The 21,962-nt window shown below is 35.6% G+C and overlaps 1 protein-coding gene and 1 non-coding gene across 2 annotated transcripts in view; both read left to right on the top strand.

The window, feature by feature from the left end:
• DOCK7 (dedicator of cytokinesis 7) overlaps positions 1-21,962 on the top strand; it is a 192,186-nt gene that overhangs the window by 166,206 nt on the left and 4,018 nt on the right. Inside the window, exons 40-48 of the mRNA XM_090269555.1 lie at positions 1,018-1,210; positions 2,636-2,779; positions 8,781-8,912; positions 10,443-10,457; positions 16,989-17,114; positions 18,635-18,724; positions 18,837-19,073; positions 19,412-19,555; positions 20,725-20,831. Of these exons, the coding sequence (XP_090125681.1) occupies positions 1,018-1,210; positions 2,636-2,779; positions 8,781-8,912; positions 10,443-10,457; positions 16,989-17,114; positions 18,635-18,724; positions 18,837-19,073; positions 19,412-19,555; positions 20,725-20,831 (1,188 nt within the window). The remainder of the gene's footprint in view (positions 1-1,017; positions 1,211-2,635; positions 2,780-8,780; positions 8,913-10,442; positions 10,458-16,988; positions 17,115-18,634; positions 18,725-18,836; positions 19,074-19,411; positions 19,556-20,724; positions 20,832-21,962) is intronic.
• On the top strand, positions 7,197-7,315 carry LOC150015008 (small nucleolar RNA SNORA61). Its single transcript, XR_016510328.1, has one exon. It is a non-coding gene; the product is annotated as a small nucleolar RNA SNORA61 (small nucleolar RNA).

Genomic DNA, 21,962 nt, shown 5'->3' with positions numbered 1-21,962 from the left:
CGTTAGCTTTTCTGACTTTAAATATAATTATGCCTATAGAATAATATTTCTAGGGGCACAGTTTGAGAATTTTGTGATTTCTATTATATGTTGAAAGATGTAAGTAAAATTTGAGACTGTTTCTTTGTCACATGACACTCGCTTTTCACAGTTTTAGAGTTCATTAAAGGCACAAATAAAATAATATTTTCTTTAAAATAATGGTGAAACTATCTTTTATAAATCTTTTTTTTCTTGAATATAAAACTTCTTTGTTTCCATAATGATATTTTTTTTCAGATTTTTAAAATTTATTTTTAGGGTGCAGGGGAGGGAGGGAGAAAGAGAAGAAGAGAAACATTGATGTGTGAGAGAAATATCGACCGGCTGCCTCCTGCACACCCCCAACTCGGGACCTGGACCGCAACCCAGGCGTGTGCCCTGACTGGGAATCAGGCCTATGACCTTTTAGTTTGCAGGCTGACACCCAATCCACTGAACCACCCCTGCCAGAGCTGAACACATAAATTTTCATAGTTTTTCTCTTACCGATTGTTTTCTTTAATGAACTTTTTTAAAAAAAGATTTTATTTATTTATTTTTAGAGAGAGAGAAAGGGAGGGAGAAAGAGAGGGAGAGAAACATCCATGTGTGGTTGCCTCTCACGTGCCCCCAACTGGGGACCTAACCTGCAGCCCAGGCATGTGCCCTGACTGGGAATTGAACCAGCAACCCTTTTGTTTGCAGGCTGGAGCTCAATGAACTGAGCTACACCAGCCAGGGCTAATGACCATATTTTAATATGGCATGTCTTTTTTAGTGCCCCTCTCCAAAAAAAAATGATATTAGCATTCCTTGGGCCCACACCTATTTTCCCTAAGCATACACAAAGACCCTTCCGTACCACTCAAAAACCTGTCTTAATAGGTCGTGTTAGATAACAGAAACCTTTGTAGGTAAACACTGAACAAGCAATCTAAACTCCCTTTCAGCTTGGGAAGCAAATAACTAATTGGGAAGAATTTCTGTTCTAATTAGAATTGCCAAGGGCTACCAGACCTCTCCAGATCTGCGATTGACCTGGTTGCAGAACATGGCCGGCAAACACTCCGAACGCAGCAATCATGCTGAAGCTGCGCAGTGCCTGGTCCACTCAGCAGCACTTGTTGCTGAGTATTTGAGCATGCTGGAGGACCGCAAATATCTTCCTGTGGGTTGTGTAACGTTTCAGGTAGGAATCTGTCAGATTTACATTAAATCAAGGTATGTCCTTTTTTGGTTTTGACTTTTCTCACTGATTGGAAGGCATAAGGTTGGAAGGTTTTCTTCATGAGATGAATTAACGTTTCACTGTCACTGTCATTGATATATTTTTAAAGAGTACTTCCTGTTAACTCTTTTTCCACATGTTCTTACATCTGAATTATCAGTGCTGTGTGTGTTTATTCTCTTTGCCAACACAGCTATGGACTTTATGGCATCTACGAAACACACTCAAAATATGGAGAATCAATTCAGTAGAAACTCTTAACTGGCTTTTACTTATCACACCACATAACACAACACTCTCCATTATCTGTATAAGCTATACTAACACCATGACTCAGAGGTGAGAGTTTACTCTCTAGAAGGGTTACATACCTCTGACTCACTAGTTGAATTCCTTATTTACCAAGAGTCAGTTATAAGTTGCTTTTCTTAAAAACTTATTAATGCCAGGTTTGGAAAATTTCAGATTTTAATTAAATATTATATCCTCTGATGAAATCTGAATGCAAAAAGAAAGTGAGTTATTGTTTTCTGAAAACTAAGTTGAACAATTTGTAAAAACTTGATAAAAGTGAATCTCAAAAAAAAAAAGTAAATCTCTAAAACAGTTGTTGGTGAGTTAATTTTGGACCAAACAAATATAAAAGATTGCAGGAAAAGCTCCTTGAAATCTAGGATAATTTGATAAGCTTTTTAAGTTCAGATTTTTACTCTACTTTAAAGAAACAAAAGCTGAACATATTACATGACGGTTGCATTGTGGGTATTTAGTCAAGGAAAATTACATGGAACTCTGATCTGGGGACCCATATGTAAAGAAAAGGCCTTAGACCTACTTCAGAAAAACTGAAAAATAAGTATATATCTACTGTAAATGTTTAGGTTAAACTAAAATATTAAACGTATGAATGTATCATTTCTTTTTTAGAAATAATAACTGATCCCAATCCTATGGATGGGGTAAAGGGCTATTATTATATCTGAGTTTTTTCTTTAGCTCAGTATATGTTGAACAAGTCAAAGAGACCATTTTGTACCTTAATTTCCCTCATAGGGAATTTTGACAAGCTCAATTAAATTAAATACTATTTAAGTCTCCTGAGATGTCCTATGTCATGTCATCATTTTCCTTAACCCATGATTTTTAAAAATTTTCATTCTCAAAACTATGCATGGAAAAGTTATCTAGCAATCGTGTTTTATTTTATTATCATCTTCAAAATATAAAAAGTTTTTGGAGATTTGTCTTTTATCTGTGTGTTGACTACCCTTTTTTTAACCTAAACTGATAACTGTGTTTCATCTTCAATTACTTCTTCATATACATATTTCATGCTAAGAAATTACTTCCATTTCACAAATTTTTTTTCAACTTTTTTCTCCCTAGAATATTTCATCTAATGTTTTAGAAGAGTCTGCAGTCTCAGATGATGTGGTATCTCCAGATGAAGAAGGTATCTGCTCTGGAAAGTACTTTACTGAGTCAGGACTTGTGGGATTACTGGAGCAAGCAGCTGCTTCTTTCTCTATGGTAGATAACTCTTGTTCGTTCTCTTTCCCCAGTTACATACTTCAGAACTATTAGTGATGTGGGTATTTATTTTCTCTGCCTATGACCCTGCTTTTCCTTTACAATAGTTTCCTCTAAGTACCTTAGGAACTATATAGAAATAGGTGTGCGCCACTCAAGCTGCCACGTATCTCTGCCCTGCTGGCGGCATGCAGTGGGCAGGACCTCAGTCTCCTGAGTTTGCTTCTGGAGCTGGTGGGGTTCCTGGTGGCTCTCCAGTACCAGTGTTACTGTGCGTACTGGCTGCTGCCCTACCTGGAGTATTCCATTCTCATTGCACAAGCATGTGTGGACTTGAAACTGGTTTTGTCTTCCAAGTCTGACAAGTTCTAGCAAAGCCGCCCCCAGTTCCACACTTGGCTTCTAGGTGGAACCCCATAGGCACAGGGCGCGGGCTGGTACAGTCACCAGCCCAAGCACTTCCTTAACACTTGGTAAGATTTGTGACGTCTTGGTTTGTCCTCACCCTGCAGAAGTGGATCATAGAACTGACCATGAACTTCTGTTATTTCATCAGTGTGGCCCATAAGTTTGCTCAGCTGTAGAGCCTGTGGAAAACCTGGGACTTAGGGTTGGTGAGTGCCTTAACCCTAGAGCCTTGCTTCTTACACGTGTGTTAGAAATCTTGGGAACCTCTAACTGCAGAGACGACATTACATTTCAATCTATTTTACACAGCACTTTGTGCTTAACAAGTTCTTAAATATTTGTTCAATAGGGGCTTCCAGTCCCCATAACTTCCAGCTGTAAAATCCAGTGGGCATTGGGGCGGGCAGAAGAAACTGGGATTCTCAAGAGTCGCTTCTTGAAGGGCCTGCAACGGATTTGGAGCTTACGCCGACTCACTCCCTCTGGGCTCCAGCACTGGGGCAGCAGCTGGAAAGGCACCTGTGGCATGCAGGGAGAAACTGAAGTGCCTGGCATCAGGGCGAGAGCTGGTGGAGAGCTACCTCCCAGACAAATCTCCAAAGGCCAGAAAGTGACCATTGTCCCTTTTCTGAGCCCTCCCCCAATGGAACCACAGTGCAGTGACACCATATCTGAGATTCCATCAGCCTGGTTCACATGGGTTGCTCCATCCTGAGTATTACCTAAAGGCTCTGCCCCATCTAACTTATGAGTGACCTCTTCTACAACAGGCAGTGCTACTAAGAAAGGGAGTCAAAGCAGCTCTGCCTAATAAATAGAAACAAACAGAGGGAAGCTGCCAAAATGAGGAGACAAAGAAACATGGCTCAAATGAAAGAACAGAACAAAACTTCAGAAAAAGAACTAAACAAAATGGAGATGAGCAATCTGGCAAATGCAGAATTCAGAACATTGGTTGTTAGGATCCTCAAGGAACTCATTGGGTACTTCAACAGCATCAAAAAAGACCCAGGTGAGATGAAGGGTCCACTAAGTGAAATAACGAAAAATTTTCAGAGAATCAGAAGTGAAGTGGATGAAGCTCAGGATCAAATCAATGATTTGGAACATAAGAAAGAAAAAAATTCAATCAGAACAACAAGAAGAAAAAGTAATCCTTAAAAATGTGGATAGGATAAGCAGCCTCTGGAATAACTTCAAATATACCAACATTCAAATCATAGGGGTCATGGAAGGAAAAGAGAAAGAGCAAGAAATGGAAAACTTACACAAAAAAATAATGAAAGAAAATGTCCCTAATTTAGTGAAAGAAATAGATGTATAAGTCCAGGAAGCACAGAGAGTTCCAAACAAGATGTATGAAAAGAGGACCACACCAAGACACATCATAATTAAAATGCCAAAGATTCAAGATAAAGAGAGAATCTTAAAAGCAGCAGATAGTTACGTATAAAGGAGTTCCCATAAGACTGTTAGCTGATTTCTCAAAAGAAACTTTTCAGGCTAGAAAGAGCTGGAAAGAAGTATTCAAAGTGATGAAAAGCAAAGTGATAGATTACTCTATTCAGCAAAGCTATCATTTATTATGAAAGGAAAGATAAAGTGCTTCCTAGACAAGGTAAAGCTAAAGGAATTCATCATCACCACACCAGTATTACATGAAATGTTAAAGGGACTTATTTAAGAAAAAGAAGATCAAAATTATGAACATTAAAATGGCAATAAGTTCACAACTACCAACACTTGAATCTAAAAAACAAACTAAGCAAATAAGCCAAACAGAAACAGAATCATAGATATGGAGATAATTTGGAGGGTTAGTTGGGATGGGGAAAGGGAAGAATGAGGGACATGGTGCAGGGATCAAGAAGCCAAATTGAAGACTAATTGATAGGAACAAAATAGATGGGGGATGTTAAGAACAGTATAGGAAATGGAGAAGCCAAAGAACTTATACATGACCCAGGGACATAAACTAAGGGGAGGATTGCCAGAGGGAATGGGAGGTACCGGGTGGAGAGGGTAAAGGGGGAAGATCTGGACAACTATAAAAGCATAATCAATAAAGTACACTTTTTAAAAACTAGGAATAAATTTCCTTCCTAGATTCATCATTGCTTACTCCTTTTAATCTTAATAATCTGTCACTTCTAGTGTTTTTCCTTTGCTTGTTCATGGACCAACCTTTAATCTCTGACAGATTTTTTCTTTTCTCTGTTTTTGGTTTACAAAACTGTCACCACCAAACATTTTCTAAAACTAAAATTTCATTAAAAGAGAGCAAAACATAGGGGTACATATATTTTTTGTATTGGTGTACTAAGATCCTTGGGTTATAGTCCCAGAAGTAGAATCTCTGGGTCAAAAGGCAGTTCCATTTTCAATTTTTTAAAGGATACTCCTCACTGTTTTCTACAGTGGCCACACCAGAATGCATTCCCACCAACAGTGCATTAGGGTTCCCTTTTCTCCACATCCTGCAAACACTTGTTTGTTGATTTATTGATGGTAGCCATTCTGACAGGTGTGAGATATCTCATTGCAATTTTAATTTGCATTTCTCTGATGATTAGTGATGTTGAGCATTTTTTCATATGCCTACGGGCCATTCATATGTCATCTTTGGAGAAGTGTCTATTCAGGTTTTTTGCCTATTAACCAAGATTTGGAAAAGTGCCCATTAATAGATGAGTGCTTAAAAAAACCTATGGTACATTTACAGAATGGAATACTATGCAGCAGTAAAAAATGGAGAAACTTACATTTTGCAACAGCATGAATGGACCTAGAAAAAATTATGCTAAGTGAATTAAGCTGGTCAGTGAAAGAGAAATACCACATGATCTCACTTATATGTGGAATCTAATGAACACAATAAACTCACAAAGAAAATAGTAACAGGAGCTTAGATATGTAAAACAGGCTGGCAGCTGCTGAAAAGGCGGTGGGGGGAGGGGGATGAAAGATGGTGAAGAGATTAACCAAAAAACATTTATGCACCAGCCATGGACACAGACAACAATGCGGGGATTGACTTGGGGAGGGGAGAAAGTGGGGCTGAGTGGAGGGGTGAAAAGGGAAAAAAAGGAACAACTGTCGTCGTCGGCGGCAGCCGTCCGTCTCGAGAGACGATGGTGTAGCTTCTTAAGAGTCCATCTGCACCGCCGAGAATGGCTGTGCAGTCCGACTCGGGAGTGACACGGTATCTGTCTCCTCCCGTGTTGAATCGACATCTTGCGATGACACTGAAGCTACAGAGCCTGGGCAGGGTGATATGGAGGGTCTGCTGTTGCCCATGCAGCAGACCCCCCCTCTCTTCGCAGCTGAAGGGTCCAAGGGAAAGACGGAGTCGATACAGCTTGGCTTCAGGTGCGCCGCAGGAGTTGCCGGTGTTGACTACAACGTCAAACCGCTTTAGGGACTCCGGCTCCGGATTTTCTGTCGGGGTTTACTCCCTTAGCCTTTCCCCTGAAGAGGTATGCCGCAAGGCAGCGGAGGTTTTTTGGAGTCAGAGTTTTCCTTCTCTGATGTACCCTGACAACTGTAACACCATAAATAACATAACATAACAAAAACAACAAAAAGACTAGATGATTTAAGTTCCTATTTGGGTGGACTGACATGGCTCTAGATGTAGAGCTTGTTTATTGTATGAAAGTGAGAATTTTCTTGAGTGTGTTGGGCACTGCCCTGTTTGTCAGGAAAGTTATGGTCACTGTTCGGTTGGTGTTGGGGGCCCGGAGCCTACTTATCAGGAACTTCATGAACTACATCCTAGATCCCTTGTCTGATCTACTCTACCAGGCTTTAACCCCAATCCTGTCCCTCCCCATCTGTATGTGAACATTTGAAGTAGTCTTGTGGATCCGAGATGGGATGTTCATCCAAGAAGGGAGAGAGAGCTAGCCAAATCCCTTTCTTGAGCCATGATGATAGGGTCACCTACTTTTCTGTGATTTTTCTCCTGAGTGTTTAGTGTCCCAGTCAAGGTTTAAAAAACAGTGAGGTTACCCTCCAGCTCCCTTTCCCATCAATCTGAACACTGGTCTTGGTGGTCGTAAAAGGAGGAAAAGTAATACTGAAGCTGGCCTAACAGCTCTGTAGCATGTGGGCTAGTTTCAAACAAGGTAAAAAAAAAAAAAAAACAGTGAGGTTCATGTTAATATAAGACAGTAGCTTAAGGAAATAGGCAATGACCTCCTTCCCCATTGTACTTCTATTGGGAATTGGTTATTTCTTCTCTTGGCCTTAACTCTGCCTTGCAGTATATTGGTTAAGTGCACAGATTTAGAAGGCACACAGCCAGAATTCAAATCCTGGCTCTGCCACCTCAGTTGGCACTAATTACTCCTCCTATCAATGCCTCACTTTTCTTACCCATTGAATGCATTTAATAATAGTATCTACCTCACTGGAATGTTGTCAGGATTAAATGAGTTAATATATGTAATATGGCTCCAGGTAAATAATAGTATGTTTGCCATTACCTTCCTCTTCATTATTATTGGCACTTAGAACCAGCTCATGTAAATATAATGATTCTTAGACTCTAAGAATGTTAGGTGTTGGTCCACTTTACAACTTTTTGTCTTTTAGAACTTTGACTATCCTGACCTCCCCTGGATTTCTGCTCCTTAAGTTTCAGTATAACTGATATGAACTATCAGGAGAAAGGGTTTTTGGGTTTTTTTGCTATTAATGGAATATTTTAATAAATATGCACTGTGTGTGTGTTTGTAATTTTAATAATTCACAGTAGTGAATTTAGATTGTGCTACAGTGACCTATATTACAGAATTTCTTTAAAATAAAGAGCACATAATTATGAAGTTCATCATTTTTCAATTTATTTAATCTTAATTAAAATGATTACTGGGGTGTGAGGCAATGGGAACTCAAGTGGTTCTTGGAAAAACATCTCTCTTCCCTCACTACAGCCACCAATTCATGATTAAGGACACGAGCATGGAATAGTGGCACAAACACATTTCGTCACTCACTCTGAGTGTAACCAGAGCCACCCTGGCCAACCACTGGCCCACCAGCCACTAGTGGAATAAAATCTGATGGCTCAGTACCTTCTCATGGTTTACTAAAAATCAGTTATTTTCCTTAGGAGATTTCCAATAACATTTCCTGTGCTGGTTTAATATTTTGAAAAAGTTAAATAATTTTTGTTTCATAGGAGGCATATGTTATCTGATAATTGTGTGACCAGTATACTTGGATTTCTTTGGTTTCTCTGCTCAGAATTAGTTTCTGCAAAAGTTTATATGTATATATAAGTATATAGACATACACATATTTCCCTGACTGAAGTAATTACTGGGTAGATAGAAGCATAATGTCCAATTAAAATTATAGAAATATAAATATACATATATGTGTATGTATGGTAATAAATACACACTCAAACTTACATGTACACTATATTGTGCAAAATTCTTTTTATTAAGCTTTAATAAAATGAAAAATTAGTACACTTTGTTTTTATGTGCTATTGGAAAAGCTTTAGCAGAAATATTGTGAATTCATAAATTGTAAGTATTTACTTTCTTATTGATGTAAAAGTAAGCAATATCTTTTCTTACAGGCTGGCATGTATGAAGCAGTTAACGAGGTTTACAAAGTACTTATTCCTATTCATGAAGCTAATCGGGATGCAAAGAAATTATCCACAATTCATGGTAAACTTCAAGAAGCATTCAGCAAAATTGTTCATCAGGTAATTATTGCAATTTCTAGCTTTCAGTATAAATGGAGGAAACTGTCTAAGAGCATTAGTGGTGCATTGTACTGATGTCAACCTAGATCCCATGGAATGACCATTTTAATCAGGTTACAGAAGCATAGTGTCAAAATGATGGTTCAGGACCAAAGCAAGGCTCATTAACAAAAAAATGAATTTACCTAAAGTAGATGAAAATCATCATAAACTTCCCACATAGTTTTCCTTTTTCTTTTTTTTTTCACTTTTTTGAATTCACACTAGTTGCCAAATTTTTTTAAATTAGAAGTTATTTTCTGTTTCACAGTGTGAGTTATAATTATGAATTTGATTTTTAAATTGATTTCTATTCCTTTGCTGCCAAAAATTTTTATATTTATTTTTCATTAACTGATATGAAAGTTTAATGAACCCTTAATATTTTGTGATTTCAATTGGACTGAACTGTTTTTCTTAGATGTTTCCATTCAATCATCCTTTGATATATTTCTAATATGAATATAATGAATAAAATGGTTGTCTTATGTTTATTCAATTATAATAGTATGATTTCAGTACTTGTTTATGGAATCCACATATTATCCCAAAAATTAAGATCAAAATAAAGTTGGTTTCAAAACTAGTTAGGCTGTTGCAGTCAATGTCCCTGAAACTAAATCCTTGGCTCCATTAAATACTGTGAAATAATCCTGCTGAGCCTTCTCCTCCTCCACTTTACTATTCCCTCTCCTGTGCTGCCCATGCTGTTATCTGCTACTGCCATCATCTAAGAAGGAAGCTGAATATTGAATACTCACTTTTGTATTCAGTACTAGTCCTACTTGATTGTCTTTCAGCTTGACCTCCTCCATCTTGCCATGGACTAGGCTGTTCTAGATGAACTGATATAATCTAAAAATTTGAACGGTCTTAACATAGGGCTGCTATACTGTTATGCCAGAATTTTATCATCATCTATTAAAATATTGAAGTTACAAAAGATGTACTAGGATTCGTGATTATAACAGGTGGGTCTTTTTTGTAATCAGTTATACATGTACTGTCACAGATTCTAGCACTGTATACTGCAAATTATACAGGTCAGGTCTGGAACATCTAGAGCAAGTAGATTCAAGAAACTTTCATCCATTTGTACCAAAGGAATTTTATCAAAATTGCAATTTTTATTCCAGTTTTACCCTGGGTAGTTCAGTAAAGTGCAGAAGAGCTTAGCTAGAGATCTGATTTAGATGCACAAATGAAACAAGCAGTTGGCTTTCTTTCCCCCCAAAAATGTGTACTCTCAATTTTAAAGTTTTTAAAAAGTGAATTTTTAGCTATTAGGTTTAAAACAAGAAATTTAAAAAATTATCAGAGATCTTAAAAGTGGAAGAATATGGTCTTTAAAAATATCCTAGTGTCTTCTATTTATGGAGAAGAATTTATCATATATGGTGTCTTTACACTACTGAACTTCCTTTGGCCTTTTTAAATTCTTTTTGAACAGTTTTTTTTATGACCTGCCCTTTTTTACTTTTTATTATACAGAGTACTGGCTGGGAGGTAGGTAATGTTTTAGTTAGTTAAAGACACTAATTGATTTGATCAGATTTCTTATGCCAATGCTTTGCCCACATGTGCTAGCTGTGGGCATTCTGTTGCTATCTGCTATGAACTGAATTCATTAACCAAAGAAATTTTGTTAGAATACTGTACATTATTTTTTTTAAGTTATTAAGAGGTATAGGTAGTGCATGGAAATTTATGTTATACTAATGAGATTCTTTGGTAAATGAGCCACTTTGTCATCACGTTAGTTTGTTTTTATCCTTTGAAGCGTTTTCTTTCATCAACATTTACACACAGATTTCTTTTTTTAACCATATTGTTTCACCTCATTATACAGAGGTCGATTTATATGTTATTGCTCAGAGGTATAAATAAAAAATACTGTACTTCATCTGCTCTAAGATGCCAGCAATTGTAAGACATTCTATTATTCTGTATGCATTTAATAAAGAAACAGAAACCTGTGTATTAAACCACAACATCCTATCAGTTGAAAGATGAATGCCAACTACAGAGATATTAAAATGCGGGCCAAAAATATGTGCATCTTAGAATTGATGAAAGAATGTCTTCATTTGATCTTGAGTCACTTCACTTTGATTATAAGCACTGCTGAGGAAAGAAATTCACTTTTGTCATTTAAATTTTATTGGAGGGAGGAATAAAGAGATTGAGAGAACTTAACATTTAATTTGACCCCATATTCTGACAGTGTTCGATAATTAGTGTTTAATGAAAACTATGTGTGCTTCTTTTAATGTTGTAAGTGATTTGGCTCAAGAAAAGTTATGTATAAATCAAATCGTACCTGAAAAATGCCAGAGAGAAATTGATTGCCATTGTTTTAAATGTTTCTGTAAAGGAAAGAATTCTATAAAATGTGTTTTAATTTATTTTGATGAGGTAAAGCAAGGTATTAATAAATCAGATTTATTTAAAGCTAGGTGTACTTGTAAAGTTGTCTGCTTTGCCTCTCACTTGGAAGTTAAGTTTATGTTGACTAAACAGCTTAGGCTTTCTCTGTTTGGTTTTGTATTGCAATCCTTGTTTTGGGACCCAAATAGAAAACCTTAGGAATAAATGTTACTACTGCATTTTCTTCCATTTCTGAATTGGTCCCCACCTTTTGCTTTTGCACTTTACATCTACCTTAATTCTGCAGATTAAATGTGTATGACCTTATTAATACTTATAGAATCCCTCATTTCTGGGTCTCAAGACATATATAATGAGACTTGCCATGGTTATCTATGAGTGATAAAGTTCCTTATGGATTTCCTATCATGAAATGGAATTAGTTGAAAAGTAAGCATAAAAGAAGATATATGGAAACCTCTGAGCAGTTTATTACTAGTCTGCTTGATGCTAAATCGACCCCTGAAAGGTATAATTTTCACTGGTTATGACATTAATATCATTCTGTCATCGTGTTTACTGCATGGTAAAAGTCACACAGACTATTTTCTTGTTTATATCTTGTCACTACCTTTCACTGGACTTTTAGCTTTGTAGCTTCTAAAATTGTTGCACGCTTGTTTTTCGCTTTTTTCCTTGTTAAATGGATGCTTGCATTTAAAAAATGTATTTGCTACCATTTGCTGCTTATTTGTTTTGAAATTTCCCTAATTAAAATGCTTTCTGTTTTCTCTCTTGCCCCTGGTTGCTGACCCTACTCCCTACTTTTACTATTGTCTATTGTGGTAAGTTTCTATCTTGTGAATATTTTTCTTTTTGACTTGGAAAACTTCAGTAATTTCATTTTTCCTAAAAAACTGTTTCTAGCTAATTTCCTAGTAGTCCCAAAGAACTCTGACTGGGTTAAAATTCAGTAAGAATAATTTATACATTATAGAATGACTCTTTGACTTATAGGAAAAGCCTTCTGAGCTTATATATTAGCAATGTGTTTCATTTTTCATTATGCTCCTCGATTTGTACAAATTGTTTCAGTTGGCAGAGCTTTTCTGGGATATGTGTGTGGGTTTATGCCTCTGTGTGTGTGTGTGTGTGTGTGTGTGTGTGTGAGAAAGGTAACTAAAACTTGACACTTAGCACTTTGTAAAGTATTTACCATGCAAAATAGCAAATCATGAACCCTTCACGAATCATAGTGGCTGTCAATCTGCTGTGCCTGATTCAGTACCCTGATGGCTGTTCACTGTTCATTTTATTCTTTTCTTTTCCCCAATTTATTTTTTAAAATAATAGAAAATAAAATGTGCTTTAATCATTTCTTATGATTGCATTTTAAATTATTTTTATAAAAAAGAAATGTTGAATTTCTGTATGGAAGTTTTTATAACCTCATATTTTGTGTATTTTATCTAAAGATTTTACTTATTTATTTTTTAGGGGAAGGGAGGGAGAAAGAGAGAAATATCGATGTGTAAGAGAAATATCTATTGGTTGCCTCTCGCATGCCCCCAACTGGTGACCTGGCCCACAGCCCAGGCATGTGCCCAGACTGGGAATTGAACCAAGGACCTTTGATTCGCAGGCCAGTGCTCAATCTACTGAGCCACACCAGCCAGGGCAATGTATTTCATTTTGAAAAGATATATTTATCTCTTTACCAAATAGTGATCAATTTGTATTCAGAAAGAGATAATTTGTATTTACAGTAGAGGACAGTGTTATAAGATAGAGGAAGACAGAACAGAGAAATACCAAGTACTCAAGGAAATTCTCAAGGAAAACATCAAAGAAATGTAAGATGGTATATATTTATTTTCTGGTGTTTGTATATCAGTGTATAGAGTATGTGGATTATATAGCTTTATTAAGAACTTGGACTAAGGTGTCAAATATATTGGTACTTAACTCCCAGCTGCACCACAGTATGGTCTCCAAGTATGACCTTAGACAAGTTATTTTCTTTATCCTAAAATAAGGGGGGAAATAATGGTACCTAGCTCAGAGTTGTGATAAGAATTGACATAATGCATGTAAAGTGGATAGCCAGTATCTGGCACATGCCAAGTAGTCGAAATACATTGGAGATTATTATTTTTGTTATATTTATTATTATCATTTTTACTGTTACTTGAAATGCTAACATAATTTGGTTAATAAAATCTAAGAGGTGTTCTGTTCCCAAGTTTAGATCTGTGGCTGAATGAACTGATAAAAGTGTATGTGTTCTTGAAGGAATGAATAAATAATAGAAGGGAAGGGAAAATTACCACTGTGAAATACTGGTATGCCCATATGGAAATCCGGTAACTTGAAGGAAGCACAGTGGAAAACAATTGGGTGAGGTTAAAAGAAGTTATAGATGTAATGTCATTGTGGAAATATAGAACCAGCTCAACAGAATGTTTCTTATGAAATACAGATTTAAAAAACTAGAACAGATTTAAGGTATATTTGTCATAAGAGATTTCAACCACTAGAGAAATGGATAGATGAATAGATGGATTTCCTTGTCTGGGACATAGTTTCATCACCCATAAGATTATGGAATCAATAAGTAGAGCTGCTAACAAAGAATAAGTTGAAGTGTGGGAATGATGGAAAGTTCAAAAACAGTTTGTAACAGTAAAGGAAGATAATGTTAGAAAAACATAGGCTAGATTATAGGAAAGTGGATTTTTAAAAAAATATTCAAAGGAAAAACAGATATCCTGTGCTTCAAAAGTCTGAAAAGGAAACAAAGATGAAGTGATGTTTTTCCTGAAGATGAAGCTATGTATTATGCTTTCATGATCCTGATGCGGCAGTAGTTTGACACTAGAGAACTCTAAATTGAAAATAAGTGTTGTCAGACTCTTAACTTTTTTCCGTTGTTGCTTTTTCTGCCACTTTAGTATTCACACATTCATTTCCCATCCCAATAACTCTATATAGTTACCTCTTTGATCTTATCCAACTTACTCTGTCTGCTTCCGTCACACTGGCCACCTTCCTGTTCCCCAAACACATTAGGTAGACTTCCGTCCTCAGGCCTTTGCAGTTGCTCTGTCTTCTGCCTGGAACCCACTTCCCCCAGAGATCCATATGAATAACGCTCACTTCCTTCATGATGAGACCTATCTTGACCACCCTCTTTGTCTCTTTAGTTCATTGATTCATCACAAATGTCTAGAACACTTTGTTGACACATCGCAGGCACTTAAGTATGTGAATGGGTGGTTTTCCTCACATGCATTCTGTTTCGTGACTTTGTATTCTTCTTTCTTTCCTCCTTTCTCTGCTGCAATGTCCTTTCCTTTCCTCCCACATCCACTGTTCATTATGTGAGCTGCAGAACCTTGTCTGTGTGCCCCCTCCTTTGTGACCTGGCTCCAATAGGATTAATGTTTTGCGGTACAACTTTTTAATTACAGCACATAACCCTTTGCATTGTAATTATTTGAATACATGTTTTTTACTCTTTTGAGGAGCCAAATCTTATTTTTATATTCCTATTACTGATGAATTGTGTAACATAAGCACTTAGTGTCTTTCCTCGAACTGAATGTTAGTATAGAAAGTAAATAAAGAGTTTTAAATGGGTGCTCAATAGTTCAATTTTCAGGTGCATTAATAAAATTAAAGTCCAGGTCCTGGAAGGCAGTGAGCCTCATTGGGCAGATCTGATCATAGCAGTATTGTGTCTCTTTCTGAGACACCACACTTTATTTATTTTTGTTTTTAAAGATTTTATTTATTTTTAGAGGAAGAGAGGAAAATAGCAATGTGTGGTTGCCTCTCACGCGTCCTCAACTGGGGACCTGGCCCGCAACCCAGGCATGTGCCCTGACTGGGAATCGAACCATTGACTCTGGTTCACAGGCTGGCACTCAATCCACTGAGCCACACCAGCCAGGGCGATACCACTCTTTGAAAGGTGGCACTGAAAAACAAATCAAATGCAAACAGGATAGTAATTATTGTCCTTGAAGATGATTGAGAACTGAAAAGTGTAGCTAAAGGAAATAAATTGTAATAGGTGTCTTTAAATACTTAAAAGGTCACAATATTGAAGATTTAAAATAGTATTTTATTTTTTTTATTGTTGTTATAGTTGTCCCAATTTTTCCCCCGTCGATCTCTACTGCCTTGCCCACCCACTCCCACTCCTCCATGAAACAGTGTTTTAAACTGGAAACCTTTTAAGAGGAGTACAAATATTTTAATATTTGTAGAAATATGTATATGACATTTTTTTAAAAATAAGTCACAAATCATTAGTTTTCTCAAATATCTCTATTTTCCATTCTTCATTTCTTGATTACGTCAATATTTGCTATTACATATTATATTGTCCCATTGGTGTGTTGATGGTTTTAATCATAATTTTGGTTGAATACATTTGATCTATCTGGAAAGATTTCCTTTGCTATAAAGGTCAGTTAATTGTTATGTCTGTTAAATTTTGAAATAAAATCACTTGTGAAAAAATTTAAATTATAACCTCAAGTTTCTTTAACTCCAGAGACATTAAGGGAAAAAAAAAACACACTAATGCTTCTGGACAAAATTGTGGGGTATTTTTAGTCACTTTTTTTTATTTTTGTATTATAAAACTGGTAAATTAAGGATCAGAGCTCCCCATTTTGCTTATCTGTGACAGTTGTCACTTATTTTACATGCTCTTTTGCCTTTTCAATAAGAACCTGATATAGGAAAAATAAGTATAGAACAGATTAGGCTTACATACTTATCTGTCTGTGTATGTAGGAGCCACTACAAAATCCTTCTGAAATACCTTTGTATCTAAATTGAAAGAATTACGTAGAAAGCTTCCATTTTATCTTTAGTGCAGGAATTTGTTTCCAAATGTGTAAAAGTGACTTGTACTTCATACTTGAAATGAATGTGTGGTTGGTTAATGTGTGCAGTGGGTGGTTTGGGGACTGCAGAATAACCAGCTCCTCTCAATTTTTACTTCCTTTTATCTGTCAGTCGTACATTTCCCCCTTTGTATTCCATTTTTTAGTTACTCATCCAAATAAAAATACTTTTATTGGCACAGAGATACTGATTGTAAATTTTTGCTTAGTGCTTCTGGATGGTCTTGACATTTACTGATCATCTATGCCAGGTGCTATCCGTGGCTCCTAACTTTTATGATCTGATTTAATATATGTAAAGAGATTATGTAAGGCTGTTAACTAAAAATGTTAGTGTTTTTATGTAGTGTGCTCTGATTTCAGGACAGTTAAGGCACAGTTTATATTATACCAATCATCTTTTCTTGGAACAAGGAAAAAAGAGAATTTATTTCAAATGTATGGACTTAAAACATAAACCAGAGTGAAACAGTCACTTGGTACAAACCTTAAAAAGCATATACCATAAGTGATTTATTCACTTGGTGAGAGCCCGATTACATAATGTTGTTCATTAGAAATAATGAAAAAGAAAGATTATTTGCTTTGTTTTTACCTTCATTTGAGAAATAATAAAATATTGTATTTCAAATTAAACCTTTTTGCAGTGTTTTGGGGATGTTATACTACAGTAACCTAAGCATAATGTGAAAAGAAAAAAAAAAGACTTCGTATTGAAGTTTCTTTATTTTCCTAAACCTAGGATGGTAAGCGGATGTTTGGCACCTATTTTCGTGTTGGTTTTTATGGAACCAAGTTCGGGGATTTGGACGAACAGGAATTTGTTTACAAGGAGCCCGCAATAACCAAACTTGCAGAGATATCCCACAGATTGGAGGTGAATGCTCTGGTGGTTCATAAAATGTGATCTTTAATTTGCAATGATCAGTAGACTTTCAGATCCAGATCTAAGCATTTAATAATCCAGATCCTACCAAATAAACTACTCATTTAGATTATAAGGAATTTTGAAAAGTACAATAATACTCTTTCAAATATTTTAAATCTTTTGTAGCAACAGTAAAAATAATATTCCTTATTTTTTAAGACTTTTCACACATATTTTAGAAACGCATACAACCTTCAGAATTGCTGTGCTTTATGGAGAAATATAATATTGTCCACATTTTGTAGAAAAAGGCATAAGGAATTAAGTAGCAACTAATGATGGAACTAGAACCCAAAAACACTTCTGACCCAAAAGCTTTATCTCTTTGACTGAAGTGATTTCCAGTGAAACATCTTTAGAACTGAAAAGCCTAAAATCACACCTTGAAAATGCTTCTTAGGATCCCTTAACTTTTATATATAAAGTTTCTTAACTTTCACCATAATTAATTTTCATACTTAACGAGGCCAATCAATCTTTTCTTCTATAGTTATCTTTTCTAACCATTCCCCACTCCTGTCACTCAAAGTGCGGATCAGGGACCGGAAGCATTGGCCTCACCTGGAAGGCTGTTTGAAATGCAGAATCTCAGGCCCTATCCCAGACGTTTTAAGCCAAAATCTGCATTTTAACAAGATCCCTAGGTGATTTTTATTCACATAAGAGTTTGAAAAGCACTGCTCTAGGTTTGTTTTTATTCTCAGCTGATGTTATCAATAATTTCTTGAGTATTTTATTCTTATTGGTAACTTTATTGGGGTCCATAGATTGACTTAAACTGTGACTTCTTGTTTTTCAAACAAAGGTAAGTCTTGGGAAATAGTAATTGAGACAGTATTTCTCAAACTTAATCATAAAAATTATCTTTGCGTGGGAGAAGAGTAGGGTTTTTCCTTTGAAGATTCAGATTTAATTTTTCCTTTTGAATAGCTCCATTCATTGCCCATGCTGCTACTCAGTGTCCTATGGACAAGTCAATGCATTCTTGACCCAGGGCTGCCTTATCAAAATCTAAACCTATATAAAACTTCAACAGATTAGTGTTTTATTTGAAAATTCTGGAACGTTGCATTAAATCATTCATAATAATGAATGCTAGTTCATGTCTACAAGAAATCAGGCCACATTAAACTCAATAAAAGGTCCTGTACATCAGAGATACTGCCATTCTTTTGTCACAGCTTTCTGTTCCCTTTTTGTTTTTCTTGAGGGTCCGCCTGTGGAATCTTATATTTTTATTGAAGAAAATTGTTTTCTTCTCTTTATTTAAAGAGAGTAGATGAGGATAATATCAAATAAATATGGACTGAGATTGGGCTAATTTGTAAGATGGATATAATTTACTTTGTAGTTATTAACATGATTGAACAAACACTAATTTTGCTCAAGAGTCTTTCTCGGAGGCCTCCTCTATTCTCTAACACTGTCTCTAATACTCCATGTAAAAGATTTCTTTTCCTTTATTGTAGGGATTTTACGGAGAAAGATTTGGAGAGGACGTGGTTGAAGTAATCAAGGATTCTAATCCTGTAGACAAGTGTAAATTAGATCCTAACAAGGTATGGTTGATTAGGCTGTAATGACACAGGCATATCTCTGAGACTGTGATTTTGTTGGAGAAAGACTGATGATTTAACAGTGAGAAAATGAAGTACTCTTTTCCTTTTCCAGGCGTATATTCAGATTACTTACGTGGAGCCGTACTTTGACACGTATGAGATGAAGGACAGAATCACATATTTTGACAAAAATTATAATCTTCGTCGTTTCATGTATTGTACACCCTTTACTTTAGATGGTCGTGCCCATGGGGAACTTCATGAACAATTCAAACGAAAGACCATTCTGACTACTTCTCATGCTTTTCCTTATATTAAGACAAGGGTCAATGTTACTCACAAAGAGGAGGTAAGTTCACAAATGGGGAAACAGAATTAGTGAAACAAATACATGTGAGAACAATGTGGAGGTACCATTATGTACCACCCCTCACGTGGTAACATACTAGAAGTTTACCCAGTTTTGAGTCATTAACTTTAAACTTCTTTTTCTAAGTCCCTAGTTCACCCTCAGCTTTTACTTGGAAAGGTTGGTTTTTCATTAAGGCATCCAGAGTTTAGAATTTATTGTTAGATTACATTTTATAATTGGTCTCCAATTTTTGTCTTATTTTAATTGATTATATATAAAGCTCATTAAATAGTTTTCTATCAGTACAGTGACCTAACTGATGTCATTTTATCCAGATCATCTTAACACCAATTGAAGTTGCTATTGAAGACATGCAGAAAAAGACACAGGAGTTGGCATTTGCAACACATCAGGATCCTGCAGATCCCAAAATGCTTCAGATGGTACTCCAGGGATCTGTAGGCACAACTGTGAATCAAGTTAGTGCTTTCCGCTGGTACTGTTTGATTTAAATTATAAATTGAATTTGGAATGATTTTACTTTAACATTTTACAAAGATCACAAATAAGAGCCAAAACAAATGAGAAACATTAGAACTGGTTGCAAAAAACATTGAAAGTATAAATGAAGGTAAATTAAAAAACAAAAACTTTTAGTATTATCTCAGTTGTAAAGGTTTTCATTCCTGCCTTCTATATTGCCTGTGTCTTCAACCTATCTGTTCTTAAACATCCCATTAAGAAGGAATTGATTCACTTAAAATAGCCTTTCCTTTAAAAGCTTGTACTGAAAGAATGTACTCTAAAAAGGAATATTCATTTTCAGAGCTATGCACATGCATGTGAACACACCTGCTCTCTTCGATACTCCCTGATGTTATTTTCTCCTGATCTCCACAATGAACTGGGAGGAGTAAATAAGTAATGTGGAATCGTTTTGAAATTTTTAATAGTATACATACATAAAATATTACTGTTGATTAGAAGACATCCCTGTTATCTCTTTACTGATGTTTAGGAAATATTCCAAGGTAAGAGAAAACCCAGACAGGCTTCAAGTAAGATTTCACGTGTGTCTTACCCTATTTTTTAAGTTAAAGGAACAAAGCCAAAAACCAAAACTGAAGTGAACACTTTAAGACCTTTATACCCTAAAACATATATGATTTGGAAGTTTTACCAAATAATAGAACTTGCAAAAGATTATCTTCTTTAATTCACAGTGTTGGGAACACATTTGGAATACCGAGGAACTGTTTCAGGAAATCAAATCTAATAATCTGGATTAACAATTGACTGCCAGGAGCCCAACAACTTTTACACTGAGGATAAATTAAAGAATGTAAAAATCACAAGGCAAAATGCATTAATGAATACAATAGTCATTCCTTGAGCTCCTAGTCTCCTTCTTTGAAAAACAAACTAATAAATTAATTTAAATGTAGTAGACAAGAATATAGATTTTACATTAGGAAAAACTATTGTAAAAACATCTTGCCAGATCTCTGAAGAGTTTTAATAGAGGCAGAGACATATGCTTTCAGCTTAGATTCAGCCTCTCAGCGCTAAGAAAACTCATTCAGGTAACTTCTATCTCTAGGATTTCAGAGAAGACAAAACAGAACTCTTTGTTTTTCTTATTTTACAGGGGCCTTTGGAAGTTGCCCAGGTTTTCCTTTCTGAAATACCCAATGACCCCAAACTCTTCAGACATCATAATAAACTGCGACTCTGCTTCAAAGATTTTACTAAAAGGTATTCAATGCTTCCTACATAAAGATCTTCAAATTGAGAATGTCCAAAACCACAGTGCAAGGGTCTTAAGGGACAATTAAAAGAGAAAATATAGGAAAGTGGTTGACAGTGCCAAATAGTATGTGTATTTCTCCAGGTACTTACATCTTTAGATGTTTTCTTAATATTACTTTAATTTTCTGCAGAGGCCTTGTATATCTTTTTATTTCTTGGTATTTAATACTTATGTTTTTGTTAATGGTATCTTTTAAAACTTGTTTGTTTACTGACATACAGAAATGCATTTGAATTTTATATATTTTACATAATATATCGCCAAACTCACTCGTTAATTCTAATAATTAATCTGTAGAATCCTTTTTACAGTGATGCTTAGGACCTTTGGGCACTATGTTGAACAGTAATTAGTGATAGAGGCATCATTTTCTTGTTCCTGATCTAAAAGGAAGTGTTTCACCATTGAGTGTAATGTTTATTCTAGGTGTTTTTGTTATTGTTGTTTTTTTGGTATATGTATTAAGATGCTCCCACCTATTTGTAGTTATGCTAAGAGTTTTTATCATGACAAATTTGAAATTTTTATCAATGGGGTCTGTGTGTGTAATATTTGGTAGAACAGTTTCCTATTATTTTACTTGGGAATTTACAACTGGTTTTATGGGTGAGATTGAATTAGGTTTTTTTTTGTAGTCCCCATTAGGTTTTGGTATCCAAACCTTGAAAAATAAGTTGCAAACTCTTCTCAGGAATATGTCTTTTATTTCCCCTATACTCTGGATTTTTTTTTTTTCATTCAGAAATGTATACATATACACACACACACACACATATGCACACGCACACTCTGAAATAATTGTTACATTGGGATTATCTGTCCTTACAGTTTTGGTAGAATTTACATGCTGGTGTTTTCTTTGTCAATAGATTTGTGATATGACTGATTTGATGGTTTTAGGATTATTCATGTTTTTTCTTATTAAGTCTGTTTTGGTAAGTTAATGTGCAAAAGTATAATTTCAGATTTATTTGCATTAAATTGTACATATCCTCTCTACCTTTATACACTTCTTCTGTATTTGACCTTTTGTCTCATTTCTAATTTCTAGGAGATAATTAGCCTTCCTCATTTAA

Source organism: Furipterus horrens, unplaced genomic scaffold (genome assembly GCF_987537825.1).
Source record: "Furipterus horrens unplaced genomic scaffold, mFurHor1.1.pri manual_scaffold_3, whole genome shotgun sequence".
In the NCBI taxonomy this organism is placed as follows: Eukaryota; Metazoa; Chordata; class Mammalia; order Chiroptera; family Furipteridae; genus Furipterus; species Furipterus horrens.
Note: the sequence above shows the minus strand (reverse complement) of the source record. Positions and strands in the feature narration are given on the sequence as shown.